We start from the raw sequence: 18346 nt of genomic DNA, 5'->3' as shown, positions 1-18346 counted from the left end.
GTGGCATTCACCCCCAGGGTAGGATCCCGCTGCCTCAGGATGTGGGTTTCCTCCTCCTCCTCCTCTTCCTCTTCTTCTCCTCCTCCTCCTCCTTCTTTTCTTCTCCTTCTCCTCCCCAGACCCACAATAGATACCTACACCTACCCACATACATAAGTATAAAATTGCAACAAAGGCTGTACAGTACATTTAGTCTCTCTACAGGAGGGAGCACAATGGTATTTTCTATTCTGTTCTGTTTTCTGTTGCTTAAAAAAGCTAGTCATAACCCATGACTTGATTTTGTGATTGACTAATCAGTTGTAGGTTGCATCTGCAAGCTCTCTTTGGGACATATCAGGAGAGACGGAGGAGAACATGAGAATTTCACTGAGGAATCAACTTTGGAAGGAGGGATTTGGTGTAGGAGGGATGAAGTTGGCTGAAATTGGAACCAGAGTAAGGAAGTTCATGCTTGGATAGTGAGAGTGCCATAGGACATAGCTGTGTGGTTCCCACCAGTAGCATCTACAGAGGCAGACAAGGGACGCTTCTAGTTAATCTAGGTCCATCTGTCTGTCCACACTGAGCTGGCCGCCTGCCATGAAGGCCAGTGGGGTCCTGTAGACCTTGTGGAGAGATAGGGACATAATGGCTCCTTGGCATTAGGCCTTTATTGGGGTGGTGGAGGAAGAAGGAAGGAGGGTGCTGCAGAGCTACCACAGACTCTGGATTCATGAGTTTGAAAGTCGATTCTTAAAGTCTCTGCTCAGAATTCCACAGCTGCAGCATTAGGAGCAAGGCTGGGAACATTTCTAGAGGGAGAAACCGAGTCCCATTGCCCATTAGTCTTTTTAATTAAGGGTTGCTCTGGGACTGGACACCCACTGTCTTGATGTTCCAGCCTCTGACTCTGAGGGACCAAATAGAGACTTTGCTCTTATGGTTCTCAGATGTCTCTTTGCTGATTAGTTCTCTTTTCCTCCGTTGCTTCCAAAGACCCATTTCTATGGCATATACCGTCTTATCATTTTATTTTTGCTTCTTGAGATAATGATTCTTTTTTTCCAGCCTTCTTTTTTCCTTGGGTTTCCCCTGCCTGTGCTAGGCTCAGAAAATGATTTCTGGCAGCAAATTGTGACAATTACAAGGTTCCCCCTCATTTAAGTTTTACTTATTTTTAAACGATTTTATTTTTAAAAAAGATTTTATTTATTTATTCATGCTAGACACACAGAGAGAGAGGCAGAGACAAAGGCAGAGGGAGAAGCTCCCTGTAGGGAGCCCGATGTGGGACTCAATCCCAGGACCCCAGGATCACCAAAGGCAGATGCTCAACCACTGAGCTGCCCAAGTGTATTTATTTATTTATTTATTTATTTATTTATTTATTTATTTATTTGAGAGAGAGAGAGAGAGAGAATGGGGGGAGGAGCAGAGGGAGAGAGAATCTCAAGCTGACTCCCTGCCTAGTGTAAGCCTGTCACAGGGCTCAACTCACAACTCTGAGATCAGGACCTGAGCCAAAATCAAGAGCCCGACCTTAACTAACTGAGCCAACCAGGTGTCCCAAGGTTCCCTCTCATTTGTTTCCTATCTCTCAGGATCACTGCTCCTCCCCTCCCCTTTTTGGGTCTATAACTGCTGACTTTTTTTTTTTTTCTTACTTTAGATTCACTTAAGGTGTGGCCCCATCTTTCATCTTAAAGCCTTAGCTGTCACTGGGTAAATGGCACAAAAAGTACCACCTTCCTTTTATCTTCTCTAGATACCAAAGATAGTAAAAATCATTTTATGCATATACAATTTCCTCAAAACATCTGGTGAACATCTACAATATCCTAGTCACTATTTTAAGGGCTAGCTTATATTTTGGGATTTATCATATGCCAACCATACAGCTTCATTAATTGTCAATTAAGATTTGAAATTGTGTTGAAGGTAGAGGCCATGTCTTAGATATGTTTGAATCCTTTCTATTTTTTAAAAAAGATTTTATTTATTTATTCATGAGAAACACAGAGACATAGGCAGAGGGAGAAGCAGGCTGCCTGCTGGGAGTCTGATGCAGGACTCCATTCCAGGACCCCGGGATCACGCCCTGAGCCAAAGGCAGACACTCAACCACTGAGCCACCCAGGTTCCTCTCTGTGAATCCTTTTCTATTTATAGAACGGGTAACAGCATTTTGTACATATTAGTGTTAAGAGTTAATTGAATGGTGGAAAACAAAAATAAATGAAAATCTTTTCTCCAAAGTGAGGTCTACAAAGTCAGATCAGTTATATATATATTTTTAAAATTTTCTGTTTCATAAATATATAATGCCTTCACTCATTTCTCCCATCTTCCTTCCTCATCTCTGGCAATCAGCCATCTGTTCTCTGTATCTATGAGTTTTTTTTTTTTTTTTTTTAAGATTCCATACAGAAAAGAGATCATACAGTACTGCAGATCTTTTTAGTAGCCAGAGTGGAGCCTGTAAGTCCCATGTTTGAGGAAGGTAAATTGGTCCTGTGGATGTTAAGAACTGAAATGGAGGTTGGGGTGTGGGCCTCGGGCCATTGTGGAGAGCGGAGAGCGTGGTGTTGTTTCATTTGACATTAAGAAATAAGCTCTCCTTTGCCTTTCTAGTTGGGGAAGTGGAGCCGTCACTGGCTTGCCTCTGGTTTTCCACTTGATCTCACGGCTGGCTCTGGGCTCATGACTTTGGTGACAAGCTTCCTCGGAGTGCAGCCTAAAGTTCTTAAGGCCATCAATTCGTTGTTATGGGAAATCTTTACGAGAAAGAGGAATTTGGGGAAATAGACACTTTCTTTAGCAAAGATGACACTTGAAGTTACAGCAGAGATCGATGGTGGGGACAGTGGCAGTGATGCGGAGAGCATTCGGGTTTAAACTTAAAAAGTATTGAACCAGGTAAACAAACATCTTGGAACCTTACAATGTCACCATGCCCAAACCAAGAGCAGTGTTTTCCTTTGATTGGTGTGGTTGTCCATTCTTCCTAACCAGACATTTTTCTTGGTCTTAACATTCATAAGTAAGCATTGCCTTGCTTCCTTGTTTCTGTTGGATATCTGGAAAGGTGAACCTTACCTGTGCTACCCTGGACTCAGTTTACCTGAACTGACTCTATTTTTTGCCTGGTCAGTATCAGTGCCCACCTGCTGCACTCATCATGATACATTTACCCGAGCTTTCATGAGCCTGGTAAGCTGATGGAACTCTCTGTCTGTCAGAGCCAGGATGGGTCTGAGTTTGGCTCTCTCTGAGTTTGAAGATCCAACAACACTTAGATTGACATGTTTTTATTTTTAAGCACTGGGTCCTTCTATCAGTGGGGTAGCATTTGGAAAGGGAATGAGACTGCTAAGCCTGGAAAATGCTGATGATATTTTTGGGGAAAGCCAGGCCAGGACTACACAACACAGAAAATATAGAGAATTACAGTGCCCAGTACCCTGGGTGATTTGATTCCCAGTGACAAGAATACTTGGCTCACAGCCTTGAACTGGAATGAGCTTTTCACATCCAGCTGTGGCCTCCAGGGACTCTCTCCTCTGGTCACCTCTGGACCAGCTCGTCCTCTGCCCGTTGAGGTCCACTCTTCCTGTAGGCTCAAAAATTGGCAACTTTGAGGGCTCACTCGAGTCTAAACTTATTGGCTGGGTACTAAGGGTCCTTAGAGTCTGGCCCTCAGACTTTCCCTCTGATAGGCCCATCCTTCTCCCCTCCATCTTGCTCTTCTCTTTGCTATCTGCTCTTCATTTTCCAAGTGAATTCTCTTCATATACTGAAGGCCCTGCATTGACCTATGGAGGATGTAAACATATGAGCTGTAGGTGCTTCTCGTGGCAGTAGAGCAGAATTAATACCAGGCAGATCTGTGAGAAGGCAGCAGTGGAGACATAGACCAACATGGTTGGCAACTCCTGAATCCTCTCCAGGAGGAAGAAGGAGAGGTTATTGTGAACCCTGCTTAGGGAGATGAAGAGAACTACCAGCAGGCGGATTGAGGGATACGGGAGGGAAGGAGGGACAGTCCAGATAAAAGAAGCAGCTTCTTATTAAGAATAATAGTGAGCAAATGGGCTTAGACTATTAATCTAAATATAATAATAGTAATAATAATAACAGTTGACTTTGAACGGGGCTCTATGTTGGGTGTGTTTCAGATATTCTCTTACGTAATTCTCACAGAAGTAGTATGAGCAATCCCCATTTTACAGATGTCCCTGCACCAGAATGTAAGTTTCTGGGCAGCCGTGTTTTGGTGGGTTGTGCTTATCCATATATCCCAGGCATCCATTCGAGTTGCCTGGTGCATAATAGTCATTTAATGAATGCGTGTTGACTGACTGAGGAAATAGGGAGTCCAGTTATCTAGGCGATGCTGTCTCTGTTTTTCAGGAGGGGAACTGAGGCCTAGGCTAACATGGTACCAGGCCCAGAAGAGGTAAAGTGTGACTTGATTCCATATTTTTTGGCCTTTCTCATATGAGGAGGATACTTGTATCCTTATATTCTCCTTCGGGAACTAGCTCCAGCACTGCAGAGGCGCGTGAGAGGGAAGGAGCCAGAAGAATTTAGGGTCATGTGGCTACAACATGGCAGGCAGATAGTGTTGGAGAATATTGGAAAGCTAAGTTAAAGGGTGTGTGTGTGTGTGTGTGTGTGTGTGTGTGTGTGTGTAGGACTTAGAATGAGAATCTGAGCTATTTACACTTTATTCTAAATGGGGTTAGGAGCCATGGAAAGTGTGTGTGTAACTCTGTGTTTTATCTGGAAGGCTGAGACTGTGGATGAATACATTGTTCAGACTGGCTAAAATTCATACTTTTTTCAAGGCCAACTTCAAGTTCCCTGTGTTTCAGGAATCTGTCAGCTGGTGTTTGAGCTGAGGCTAGAACTTGGATCCTCCCAGCACTGCTAAGGACCCTCCCTTCGCGGGGTGTGTCTTTCAGCCGTCCTTGTCTGGAGGAGACTGTTTTGTTTTATGGGGTGCTCCTGGGTGCCTCCAGACCCTCCCCATGCTGCAGTGGATGGTGTTTTAGCCCTCTGCTGGGTTTGTCTTGCCTTCCAGATGAGAGGGGAAGAAGACTGCTGTGTTTTGAAGATGGGAGGTGGAATAGAGGCCGTTAATCAGCATTTAAATGATTACAGAGAGCCTTGGGGGTGATCTGGAGGAGGAGATGACAGGGTTGCTATAACCAAACTGGAAGTTCTCCTTTGAATGAGAAAGCACCTTTTTTCAAGAGCTGTCAGAGAAAGGCCTTGTGTCCTCCTTGGGGGCTGCCCTGACTTCACAACCATTTATAACTCCCAGGTGCTCCAAGGGAGAATGGGAAAGCTAACTGAGGGGAATATGGTAGTTGTTGGGCAGTCTGGATTTAGCAGACACTGAGTCAGGATTTGTAAGCAACCTGTGCTGGCTGATGCTTACCTTCCTCATCTGTCTTGGGGCAGAGTATGGAATGCTCACTTTTCAGTTTCCTTCAGGTTTGCTTTTGCAGAGACCTAACTTTTTTTAAAGTAATCTCTACACCCAACATGGGGCTTGATCTTACAACCCCGAGATCAAGAGTCACCTGCTCTACCAACTGAGCCAGCCAGGTGTCCCTGGATTTGGTTTTAATTTTGAAGGCCCCCAATCACCCTCACCCTTTCTATATTCATCTTCTCTGAAGAGTTGTGAATGCAGATTTTGGTATCAGACTTCGGTTTGTACCTTGCTCGGAGAATTCTCCTCACATTGATGAAACTTGTTTCCTGACCTATACTATTAGGGGTAATAATTGTACCTCCCTCACTAGCATTGTTTGGGATGTTCCATAAGAAAATGCCCGAGAAGGGCTTAGCACAGGGCTCAGCACACAGTAAGTGCTCAGTAAATTTCAACTGTTATTACACATCTGCCTTGGACTATTCTCATTCAAATCACAAAATGGAAGGATGCCACTCTGTGCATGCAGTGAGGAGAAATCAGGCCTATCACCAGCTCCCAGCTGGGAGGGAAGTCAAGTGATCGGGACTCCACTTCAGAACTAGGAGTTATAATTGATCCGTCTTTGCCTTTTAGCGGTATTTCCTGAATACCTTCTAGTGACCTGGTGTGGTTTTACAAATTTGGAATGTCTACTCTCAAAGCTCACACTATGTGTGCACCATCCAAGCCTGCAATGTACCGTAAGGCTCCTGGCTCATCTTTTTTCAAGAATGGCAGTCTTTGGTCTGAGTTTACATTCTTTCTTTTTTTTGGCTTTTTTTTTTTTTTTTGGAGTTAAAATATTCCTCCAAATATTCCTTTGGAGTGAAATTATGGAGGCAGTAGATGGTATACTTTAAAACATGTTTTTTTTTTCAAAAAATTTTAAAGTAAACTCTGTGCCCAACATGGGGTTTGAAATCACGACTCTGAGATAAAGAGTCACATGCTACACTGACTGAGCCAACCAGGTGCCCCCTGATGGTTTGCTTTTGGAAAAATGTCCTTATTTGGCAAAATAGAGAGTTGGCAACTCTATTTAGATTCCCTTCAATTCCTTCCTTCCTTCCTTCCTTCCTTCCTTCCTTCCTTCCTTCCTTCCTTTCCTTCCTTTCTTTCTTTCTTTCTTTCTTTCTTTCTTTCTTTCTTTCTTTCTTTCTATTTTTTTAGAGAGAAAGCATGTTCTTTTGAGTGAAGGAGGGAGAGGCAGAGGTGAAGGGAGAGACAATTTAAAGCAGAGTCTGGGGGATCCCTGGGTGGCGCAGTGGTTTGGCGCCTGCCTTTGGCCCAGGGCGCGATCCTGGAGACCCGGGATCGAATCCCACATCAGGCTCCCGGTGCATGGAGCCTGCTTCTCCCTCTGCCTATGTCTCTGCCTCTCTCTCTTTCTCTCTCTGTGACTATCATAAATAAATAAAAAAAAAATTAAAAAAAAAAAAATAAAGCAGAGTCTGTGCTGAGCACACAGCTTGGCAAGGGCTCTATCTCATGACCCTGAGATCTGACCTGAGTCGAAATCAAGAGTCGGTGGCTTAACCAACTGAGCCACCCAGGCCCCCAAGTTCTCTTCAGTTTCTTTTCTCTGTGTGTAAATGTTTCTGTTAGTTCCAAAAGTCTAGGAACCACTGATCTACAGGGTTATTCTTTGCGTTTAGCATTTCTGAATCTCCAGGAATAGAATTTCACATGGAATATATGGCCTTGTATGCTGTCTGTTGAATTTTCAACTGGTGCTTATAAATTTGTTTACCCCAAGTAGCTAAGAGCTTTGGCAGTTTTATTTTGGTTAGACTTATCTGGTTGTTTCTGGTTTGACCTTTTTATGGTTGGCTTTTTTTTTTTTTAATGTGGTTGGCTTTTATTAAATTTGTGTCCTTCTTTAAGGGAACAGTTGACATTCTTGGATTTTCAGGAAATGGTCATAAATCTAAAACCATGAGTGAAATTGTCTATTTCGAATTAAACTCTAGAACATTTCTTCCTTTCCTATAACTCCAATTTACTCACCTGTCTCTGATAAGTAAAGAAATAACCAAAAAGTCATTTATTCATTTAACAATGCTGAGCTCCTGGTGCAGACGTAATAAGACTCAGTAGGACTTAGTTTCTGCCTTAAGAGTTTAGTCTACTGGGGAGAACAGAAAAATCTAGCACGGGGCGTGAAGCATAAAGGCTATGTGTGTGTGGGGGGGATACATGCCAAGAGAATGAGTGGATTGTAACTCAGGATGTTAAACTATATAGAAGCTGCATACAGGGCCTGAAACCTTTGGGAACTTTCATGAAAATGATGCCTGAGAGGAGGTGGGATGGGTGATCCTGGAGATTTTAAACCCCCCTTGGCATGTAATCTGATGGATTGGGGACAGTCTTACCAATGGCAGTGAGGAGGCTGAGCTACTGGTGGGTGAGGCTGGGGGCAAAGGGAGGACCATGAGGCGGAAACTGCAGTAACCCCGGCTGATGGGGTAGATGTCTCTACGGGATGTGTGCAAACCAGACTTAGCTGTTCTGGGACCTATGTGCCTCTTAGGGATGATGAAGCTGAGGGAGAGGTAAGAAACAGTGGGCTTATCTTCAGCCTGTTGTTCCCTGGTATGGCACTCTGGGTGTTCGTGTCTGGATGCACACATTGAGTTTTGGCTCGAATCTCTGGTGTGCATCTGGGAATGGCACAAAGGATTCCTTTGGGAATACCACTTAGAATGAATGTTGGGGGAAGTATTCTGAGGCTTTCTGAGGCCCTGTAGGAAGGAATGTGACTGCAGATGTCTGGGGTTGGGTGAGGACAGGACCCCCGATACAGATCCTTGTCTAATGTGAAGCTATAAAGAGAGATGTAATGGGCAAGCCTCTCTCATGTCCTCCCTCTTTAGTGAATGAAAATAAGAGCAACTTAACTTGCTTAGGTAAAAAGGAGGAATATTCTAGAAGACTGCCGATGTTTTTAGTAACTAGGGAAGGAGTAGAGAAGCAGCTGGGCTTAGAGGCAGGGGAATGTGGAGGGAGCCCCTCTTTCTGCTCTCTCTGGGTATAAGTATTATATTTTCTCAGTCCAGAGTGGCTTCTTCTCAGGGTGGAGGGCTAAGGCTATATCCCTCTGGAGCTTCCTACCCCAGCTGCCACTACTGGAGGAGCTCTTCCCAAAGTTCTGATTCAAGGGTTCCAAGGGAAGGGTTCTGTTGGGGAACTCTGGCCTTCAGGTCTGGCACAGAGAACATATGGGAGGCCCTGGGGCCTGCTTGTGTGTTCCTCAGACGTCCGCTCAGAAGGCCTCTGTGGTGAGCCGAGCAGCCATCCCAGAGTGTGTGCACCCTGGTGACTGTCCTGCTACAAGGGTTTATTAGGTCTTTTTTTTTTTCTTTTTTTTTTGGTTTATTAGGTCTTGTAAGCAGGACATGGGCCCTCCTTTTCAAAGGAGCAATCACAGTAGAGAAAGTTTGGGGCATTTTCAGATGTTGCAGTGCTGACCTCCCCCCACCCCCCCCCCCCCCCACCCCCGCCCCATTCCTTCATCCAAGGCAGGCCTTGAAGCTCAGATTTTCTCAGCTGTAGTTGCTTAACTGACTGGTAATTTCAGGGAACCCCTGTGGAAACAGGCAAATACTAGGGCTGTGTTTTTTACTAAATATTTTCTTTTTGCTGGGTAAACAAAGCAAAGGTTCTGTAAATGTTGCAGCGATTACACTCAAATAACTCACAGAGGTCATCACTGCCGGTACCATTAACCTGAACCTTCGCAGACCAGGGGCAAGACCTGGGTTCTCGTCCTGGCTCTCCTGCCCATCCACAGTGGTGTGGGCCAGGGCACTGGGTGGAGGCTGGGAGGTAAGCCTGGGTTTCAGCTCTGGTGATCAGTATAGTATGATTGTGGTCAGGCTCCCAAATCTTTGAGCCTTGGCTTCCTTACTCCAGAAATTTTAGTCCAACCGTCTCACTTTAAGTCCTTTCTATGCACATGACTCTTTGAGTGTGTTCAGAAAGGTGTCATAATCTTTTCCTAGGGCTGCAATAACAAGTTATCACAAACTGGGTGACTTCATCAATGGAAGCTCATTCTATCATAGTTTGGGAATGTTCTCCCCATTCCCAGATCTACTCCCCAAAGATCACCACTCTTGTTTGCTTCTTAAGGCCTTCCAGAAATTCTTCCAGTGGGTCAGGTGTACACATATACACACAGATATATCCTTAAGCTCTCCAAGTAGCTCTACAAATTGTTCGCTAGCTTGCTTTATTCACCTTCATTGCACATCTTGACATGGCTTCCTCTTATTTAGATCAGCTTCATGGTTTTAACAACTGTTTTGAGTTCTGCACTCAGCTGCTGCACCTTTCTTTGTATAAAGGTCTCCACTTACTGGATTTTTGGATTTGTATCATGCTTTCGCTTTCATAAAGGACAAGGCAGTTAATATCCTCATGTACTTGAAAGAAATATGTTTGTAGAGTACATTCCGAATTAGCTAACTAGATGTGGGGAAGTATGTGCATTTATTTCCATAGACAGATGCCCCACCACTTTACCCAGACATCAGCTGTTTGTGAGTGACTCTCCACCCTATCATCTTGCTGACGCAGGGTATTTTGGGGACTTTTTGATGTACAGAAGTTTTAAGTTTTTTATGAATGTATGTCTATGGTTTCTGCTTTTGCTATCATTAGGGTGGCCTTCCTTCTTGAATGTGAAGGTTACATTCCATATTTTTCATGGCATTAAAATTTTTTTGAACAGATCTAATTCAAGAATCAAAAAAATACAAAAAAGTTACCATGGAAAGGAGAGAGTAAGTCTCTCTCCTCTGCCCACAACCCCATCCCCCCAAAAAGGTGAATACTTTTATTTCTGGTGGATCCTTCCAGAACTTCTTTATGCACATGTAGGCAAATGCGAATATCAATTCTATTCAGCTCTTCCCTCGTTTTTTGTTTTTTTTTAACTTGTAGGAAAGGTAATGTGATATATACACTATTCTGCATTTGCTTTTTTCAAAGTATTTTGGAGATTATCCCAGATCAGTACATAGAAAGCATCTTCATTGTTTATTTTTCTTTCCTTTTTAAACACTTCTGTAAGACTTTTTTTTTTTGTGGGGGGCTACACTGTAATTTCTTAAACCAGCCTCCTGTTAATGGACTGATCCGAGGCTTTTATAACTACAATTTGATGAGTGAATAATCTTGTACATTTTCCATTTCCGGTGTGTGCAGTCTGTACGATTGGTTTCCAGAAATGGAATTGCCAGGTCAAAGGCTATATGTATGTGTCACTTGGCTCAGTATTCCCAAATTTCCTCCTGGAGCAGTTGCAGATGATCTAAAATTTGTATGTATATTTTCTCTTACTGCTTTTATGATTTCTTTTTTTCAATCATTTTTTTAAAACGAGATACTTGCATGTAATAAAAGGCACAGATTTTAAGTGTACTGTTCAATGAGCTTTACTATAGAGCATTTCCATTCCCTGCAAAAGTGCAACCATTCCCCTTTCCCATCAATAGCCCTCCCTCCTTAGGCAACCACTGTTCTCATTTCTTAGATTTGCCAGGTCTAGAACGTCACTGAAGTGAAATCACACAATATACATTCTTTTGAGTCTGGCTTCTTTTGTTCATCATGGTATTGTTGAGGTTCTTTATGTTGCTGTGCATTTTATTACACAATTTGTATTGGTTTTCTATTTCTCTCATAACAATCACAGACTTGGTGGCCACATAAATGAATTGTGTCACTGTCAGTAGTTCAGAAGTCTGGGTTAACTTGGCAGGTTCCATAAGACTGAAGTCAAGGTATTGGCTAACTGGGCTTTTACTGGGAGGGTCTGCAAAGAAGCACCTTCTAGGCTTATTCATATTGCTGGTAGGATCCAGTTCCTTGCAGCTGTAGCATTGGAGGTCCTGTGCCCTTACTGACTATCACCCAGAGGTCTCTCTCAGGTTCCAGGGACACCTACCTTCTTCTTGATGTTGCCTCCTCTCCATCATCAAGGAAGTCTGTGATGCGTCTGGGTTTTCTCTAGTTCCACATCTTGTTGCATCTCTCCTGTCTTCTTCTAGCATCTTCTTGACTCTGGTCAGAGAAAGTTTCATGCTTTGGGTGTTCATATGATTAGACTGGGCTCACCCAGGTAATCCAGGATGATATCCTTGTCTAAAGGTGTATAATCTTAAATTACATCTACAGAGTCACAAGTTCTAGGCTTTGGGGTGTGGGCATCTTTGGTAGGGGCGTGTGTGTCTACTGTTCAGCCTACCACATGGTACAAGTTAGAAATTTAATTTCTTTTCCAGATATCCAGCCAGTTATACCAAAGTGATTCATTCTTTTACCATCTATTAAAAAATGATCTTTTCTTAAAATTTTTATTTTTTGAAGATTTTATTTATTTATTAGAGAGAGAGCAAGAGAGAGCGAGAGCGAGCGAGCAAGTGAGCACAAGCAGATGGAGCAGCAGAGGGAGAGCAGACTCACTGCTGAGCAGAGCCTGACCTTGGGCTTGATCCCAGGATCCTGACCTGAGCGGAAGGCAGATGCTTAACTAACTGAGCTACCCAGTTGCCCCTTAAAAAGCCATCCTTATCCCACGTGAAGTTTTTTCATAGTCTATATTTGTTTCTGTATATTGTTTTGTTCCACTGGTCTGCCTACTCTCACATTAGTATCATCCTTTAAAAATTAGATAAGTTTCATAAAATCATTTAAAAATGGTAGAGAAGATTTTCTCTCAATACTTCTGTTTTTTCCTCTGTAGAATAGATTTCTATTTGCTACATCCCTGATAGTCACAGGTGATCCACTCTCAGTCTTTGGTGTGTTTCCAACATTGTGTACTTCAGAGAGCACATACTTTGCCCCATTTGGTTCAGGGTCATCAGAAGTGCTATCTTCAGGGACCAGGCTGTGTATGGGTAGAGGAGAATTCAACATTATACGTATTTATGTTTGAAACTGGAGCTTCTATTTCTGTAATGCATGGTAAAATTTGACTTAAAGCTTTGGAGTCGACTTTTCCTGCCCTTTCCTCCCCTGAAGTCCATCTGCTGCCTAAATCTATCTTCCATTGGCCCATTTCTCCCCATCTTGCCTGGGACTAGCACAATGCAGTTAGTTTTTAATTTATCCCCAGCTCAAAACCCTCTAGCTCTGTCCAGGGTAGCAGTCACTGGTCACATTAGATATATACATTAAAGTTAGTGAAAATTTAATAAAATAAAATTTTCATTTCTTCAGTTGTAGCAGCCATATTTCCAGTGTGTAATAGCTAGTGGTTAGTGTATTGGATGGTACAGAACAGAACATTCCCAGCATCATCGAAAGTTGTAATGGACAGTGCTGCTTTTCCAATTGCATTTAAGATGAGTTCTAGGACCCTCAGGTGGCCTTCATGATTGCAGGTCATTCTCTTGGTGGCCATTACCTCTTCCCAGCCTTACTTCTGTCCCCTACCCCTGGCAGTTCTTGAACTGTGAAGTTCAGAGCCTTTGCATATACCATTCTCCTTGCGCTACCCTTCAATACCCCAACTATTCATTTTTTGGATCTTGGCTTTAAATATCACTTTCAAGAGAGATCTGCCTCGCCCTCCATATTCTAATGTTATATTCTCTAATGTTATATGCCAAAAAGAGGCATAGATTTAAAAACAATCAAGAGACTCTGCATATCAGGGAGGTAGATATTTGTGGTGTTTACTTTTTTGCTAGGAGTATGGATGGCTTTTAGGATAAAATTTCACAGGGGCAGTTTGGAGCTGGACAAATCAGCTGCTTTTCAAATCACCATCTTGACTTTGGTGTACATGTAGTTGGGGATAAATGAGGCTATAAATTGAGGTGGAATAATTTAAAATTGATTGATAACGGGGATTGGCTGGATTGGGACAACCCTGGGTTTATGGCAGGTCACTGAGCTGGGCTTTGATGGGTTGGGGCAGGCTGGTGAGACAGCTGAGAGGGGCCAACACAATGGTCTGCTCTTTCTTGTTCTGTTTAAATACCCAGGTGTAGGGGCTTGGATCCAGTAATTCATACTTTTCCACAGGCCTTTTATAAAAATGTGAGTGAGTTTCTTAAGAAAATCTCTACTTTGCTTCTGCATTTATGTCTCTGCACCCAGGAAAAAAGAAAGAAAGACAAAGAAAACAAATTGGGCTCCCCAGAATGAGTTCTGACTTTGGATTTATTTTATTTTATTTTATTTTATTTTATTTTATTTTATTTTATTATTTTATTTTATTTTATTTTATGTAGGCTCCATGCCCAGCATGGAACCCAACATGGGTCTTGAACTCACAACCCTGAGATTAAGACCTGAGCTGAAACCAAGAGTCAGATACTTAACTGACTGAGCCACCCAAGTGCCTCTTGACTTTGGATTTTTATCCCAGACTGTCTGTGGCTGCCTTTTCTCCTATGGAGAGTAGGAAGGAGTCAGTTTTAAGAACTGTTCTCCCTGGCCTCGTTTGGAGTTGTCTCTATCCCCAGCATTTCAGAGTTCATCTTAGATCATTTACTGCTTTTGGGGTCTTTTGAAACGATTTTAATAAGTAAGGGAAAAATACCCCCACAAAAAACAAGAAAAATGAATTTTCTATCAAGATTTTGGGTGGCACTCAAATAGTGTATGAAGATGAAGCCTCCTTCTGCCCATATTAGTGGCCCCAAGCCCACCTCTGTTTGCAGTTTTTGCTCTGCTCCTATAATTCAGTTATAGAATTTCCTGTGTAATATGCAGCAGGTAATAAAAGCCACAGCAACCTGGATCTGCTTTGCTTCAGATTTGCCTGTTTGACAATCTACTGAGTGCATTTGTATTTTTCTTGTTTCTAACTTCCTTGGGTGTAACTGAGCAGCCCACGACACCTCCCCACAACTGGACCTTGAATTCTGATAAGGATACAGTGAAAGTGAATGAAAGCCGCACCACGGCAATGAAGCTATGTCTACTCTTAGCTTTCATACCACCACTGAAACTGGAAGTGAGCGCTGGGTGCCAGCCAAATCATCACATGTCTTGGGGATTGACTGGGTGCTGACCTTTGACCCTCTGTCTTGGTTTTTCAGAGTATAAAGTCATACCACTTGGGTTTGGATTCCAGTGCCACCTTCCATGTAATTGTGACAAATAGCCCCAGTTTCCCTGTCACATGGGGACAATCATGACTGCTTCATGAGCTTTCTTGTAAGAATGAAATGGCATGATTGATGGAGAGCACATAGGAGCTGCTCAGAACATATCGAGCATTGTCATTACCACTTGTATTCAACAATTTCATCCTATAAACAGACTGCCTAGTTGTTAAAAAAGAAAAAAGATCCAACAGCTGAGCCCTCTGTGTTCTAAGGAAGAGATGTAAAACATTCCTCCCTGTAATGAGAATGTGATTGCCAATAAATCCTATTAAGAAGCAAAAAGCCTTCTGTGTGGTTGGCAATCCCCCTATTTCCTGTGATGTGATTTTTACCAAGAAAAAGCAGAAACAAGCAAAGGAATACCTCTGATGTTTGCTTACCTAACATTAAGAGCTCATTCTTTGTGTCTAGAGGAGTATAAAAAATACCCCAAATTCTGACATGAATAGTTTTATTGTATGTATAAATACAGTAGAAATGTTTTGTGTTTGAATTCTTCAGTAAGCCCTTAAAGAGTCTCATTTTAATAACATTTATGTCCTGATTATTAATGGTGTACATTGTAGAACAGTTGAAAATTCAGAAAAACACTAGAAGGAAAATTAAAACCCTGCCTAATCCCAATGGTGTGGCTGTTAGTTAGCATTTTGGCATATTTTTAATATGTCGTGTGTGTTTAAAATTCAATTTAGGGGGTGCCTGGGTGGTTCAGTTGCTTAAGCGTCAGCCTTCTGCTCAGATCATGATCCTGGGGTCCTGGGATCGAGCCCCCATCGGGCTTTCTCCTCAGGTAGTCTGCTTCTCCCTCTCCCTCTGCCCTCCCTCCTCTTCTGCTTGTGCTGGCTCTTTCTCTGTCTCACTCTCTCAAGTAAATAAATAAAATCTTAAAAAAAATTCAGTTTGGAATTATACACCTATTTGTGTAGGCTGCATTTTTCATTTACTAACTTAGCCAATCATTACGTATTCTTTTACAACTTGATTTTTGAATTAACTGTGTGGTCTTGTGGCATATGGATATTCTGTAACTGATTCAAATCCATTATGGGTTATAGGACATTTAGGGTTATTTCCACTTTTTCACTGTGGTAAATATCTATGAGACTAAATCTATCCATGATGTAGTATATTTCCCCTGTAAACAGCATATGACAGCCCCCAACATCTGAGGTCATTTTTAAAAGTATTTTCCAGTGACACCTTGCTGTAATTCTTCATTTCTTTGGTCATCAGTGAGTGGGATCCTGTTTATTCATTTTCCATATATTTAGAAATTATTTGTATTCCTATGTGAATTGTGTGTTTAGGGCCTTACACATTCTGGACAAATTCTTGGCCTTTTCTTGCACTGGAAAGGTATTTCTAAAAGAGACATGGGGGTGCTAAGCTGGCTCAGTTGGTAGAGTATGCAACTCTTGATCATAGAGTCATGAGTTTGAGCTCTATGTTGGGCATACAGATTACTTAATAAAAAAATTAAAAGAGGCATATTAATCTGTCGGTGGTTAATGGTGACTTCTTTTTCCTAGTTGTCTAATCATGGCCATTTTAAAAAACTGGATAGATAGCTGACAATACTTGGAAGAGAAACATGTTTACATCTGTAGTCAATCAATTCTTGAACATTTCTTCATGTTCAACTCCATCATCTCTATATAAATTTGAGCCATGGAATTGAGAGATTATTTAATGGAAAGTATGGGTGAAATTTTGTACTCTGACCTGTTTAAAAACCGTGAGCCTCAATTCAGATTCACAGCTCTGGCTGTGGAACGCAGTGCCATTCCAAAACCCTATCCTCGTAAGCTCATATGGGTTTAAAATAGGCCATCACTTGTATCTGTTTAGATTTGCTGCTCGCCCTGTTCCAGAACCCCACACCAAGATTTGAAACGATAATAATAATAATAATCATTATCTAAGATCAATAATGTTAGACCCCTCCAATGGATTATGTGACCCCCCCCCCCCCCCCCAACTCCCAGCTGTGTGGCATATGCAAACACGGGAATTGTCCTTGTTCATAATCCAGACTCCCCTTCCCACCTTGCCTTTCCTGGGAGGAGGAGATGTGAAGGGGCATCTCTTCTGAGTCCCACCTTTTCTCTGCCTCCTTGGTGGCTCCTTCTCGAGGTTTCCCAAGACCTCTCCTTTCCACTACCTTTGCTCAGCAAACACTCCTGGACTCCGTAGGCAGATGGGTCTCTGGGCACCTGTCTCTGACTCCTCAGGCCACACCACAGAGAATCCGTAACAGGCAACCTTCTGGAGCTGGCCTTCCAATCGGTTACACCACAAATATTTAAGTGCCCACCATATGCTAGTCTGTAGGGCTACAAAAATGAATAAGACAGAAGTTATGACCTGAAAGGAGTAATCTGAGTGACAAATACTCTGAGGCTTATTTCATAGTGTTTAAGGAAGGGAGGAGGGCAGGAGAGGCAGTGGTTGTGGCTCGGTGTCCTAGGCCCTTGTACACGGAGGCCTTCAGCACTGCTTTTCCCCCTCCCAAGAGAATGCAAGGACTGTCCACTGAGTTTTTCTTGTACCAAAAGGCGATCTAACGCAGGGGTCAAGAGCAGAAACAGACGTGAGGTCAGAACCGGGGAATGCCATTAGCAGCTCCTTGGGCAAAGTGATTTGAACCTCAGTGAGCCCATTTCCTCATCTGAACAGTGAGGACAGTGCCTCCTTCTGGGCCATAACAGGGGGTAAATAAGAAAGGAACAACAGTGCCAGTTTGGAGAATAGCTGCCCCTTCTGGGGGTGGACGCTACCCGAGGGGTGTAAGCTGCCTCGTGGGTGGCAGCAGCCTGCTCCCTCGGTGCCTGAAGAAATGGCATTCCTCTGGTCGCTGCCACCTAGGTCAGAAAAGAACTGGGGGAGAAATGGTCTCATCAGATGCCCTGTCCTGGTCCCCTGGTGGCAAGGGGCGTTGTCAGGATGTGCTCTCCGCAGGTGGGTGGGGCCAGAGTGAACAAACTGCCTCTCTGACTCCCAGTGATGCAGACGTGAAGGGCTAGAGCCGGGGCCCCACACAGGGCTTGGCAGAGAGCCTTAACTCCGTCCTCCGTCTCCCCACAGGATGGATCCCACAGCTTACGCTGAGCTGCTCAAAGAATCTGGCAACCAGGTTCTAAAGAATGGGAACTTCTCTCTGGCCATCAGAAAGTATGATGAAGCCATCCAGATTCTTCTGCAGTTATACCACTGGGGGTAAGTGCTGGGATTTACTCCCCACCTTCGGTGTTTGTTTTTGTTTTTTTAAGTAAATGGAAACTCACCCTGTCACTTCTGTTTTCTTCTCATTTCGTATCACACCGCCCAGTTTCTGTTTTCTTTCTTCCCACTTCCTATGCATGAGCTCAGAAATGGCACAGAGAAGACTAAATCATAGAGAAACAGAAAGTGAAACACAGGGAGACTGTTGGTAAATGCTGGAGAACTTCCCCTTTGTCTGGTGGTGGGTATCAAAGTTCCTGGGAGGATCCAAGTCCCCGAGCTCTCAGCTGTCATTTGTTTCATTTTCCTGATTATCTGTGCCACCTGTCCCCTGGCTATGGTGGTGTGTACCCCAGGGGGGCTCAGGCTCACCTCTCCCCCGCCCCTTCAGCTTCAAGTCAACCTGTGCCCAAACATTTTAGGACCATAACACACTTCACGACTACAGAGGACCCCTGAAAGCTTTTGTTTATGTAAGTTGTAGCCATCAATGTAGCCTGGATTTGAACTTAGAACTGAGATAAAT

At 43.2% G+C, this 18346-nt stretch overlaps 1 protein-coding gene and 1 long non-coding RNA gene across 3 annotated transcripts in view; one reads left to right on the top strand and one right to left on the bottom strand.

Annotated features, from left to right (window-relative positions):
* Nucleotides 1–10937: 10937 nt before the first annotated feature.
* LOC111091865 lies at nt 10938–18007 on the bottom strand. 2 transcript variants are annotated; one of them, XR_005376843.1, is made up of 3 exons: nt 17883–18007; nt 16645–16931; nt 10938–11536 (listed from the first exon to the last, which is right to left on the bottom strand). It is a non-coding gene; the product is annotated as an uncharacterized LOC111091865 (long non-coding RNA). The 2 variants fall into 2 exon arrangements; XR_005376842.1 differs by having other exon boundaries at nt 16698–16931.
* Nucleotides 17572–18346, top strand: part of TRANK1 (tetratricopeptide repeat and ankyrin repeat containing 1) — an 80479-nt gene continuing 79704 nt past the window's right edge. The window contains exon 1 of the mRNA XM_038570369.1: nt 17572–17814. Coding sequence (XP_038426297.1) covers nt 17684–17814 — 131 coding nt within the window. The 5' untranslated portion in view covers nt 17572–17683. The remainder of the gene's footprint in view (nt 17815–18346) is intronic.

This window comes from Canis lupus, chromosome 23 (genome assembly GCF_011100685.1).
Source record: "Canis lupus familiaris isolate Mischka breed German Shepherd chromosome 23, alternate assembly UU_Cfam_GSD_1.0, whole genome shotgun sequence".
In the NCBI taxonomy this organism is placed as follows: Eukaryota; Metazoa; Chordata; class Mammalia; order Carnivora; family Canidae; genus Canis; species Canis lupus.
This window is presented reverse-complemented; position numbering and strand designations above follow the sequence as displayed.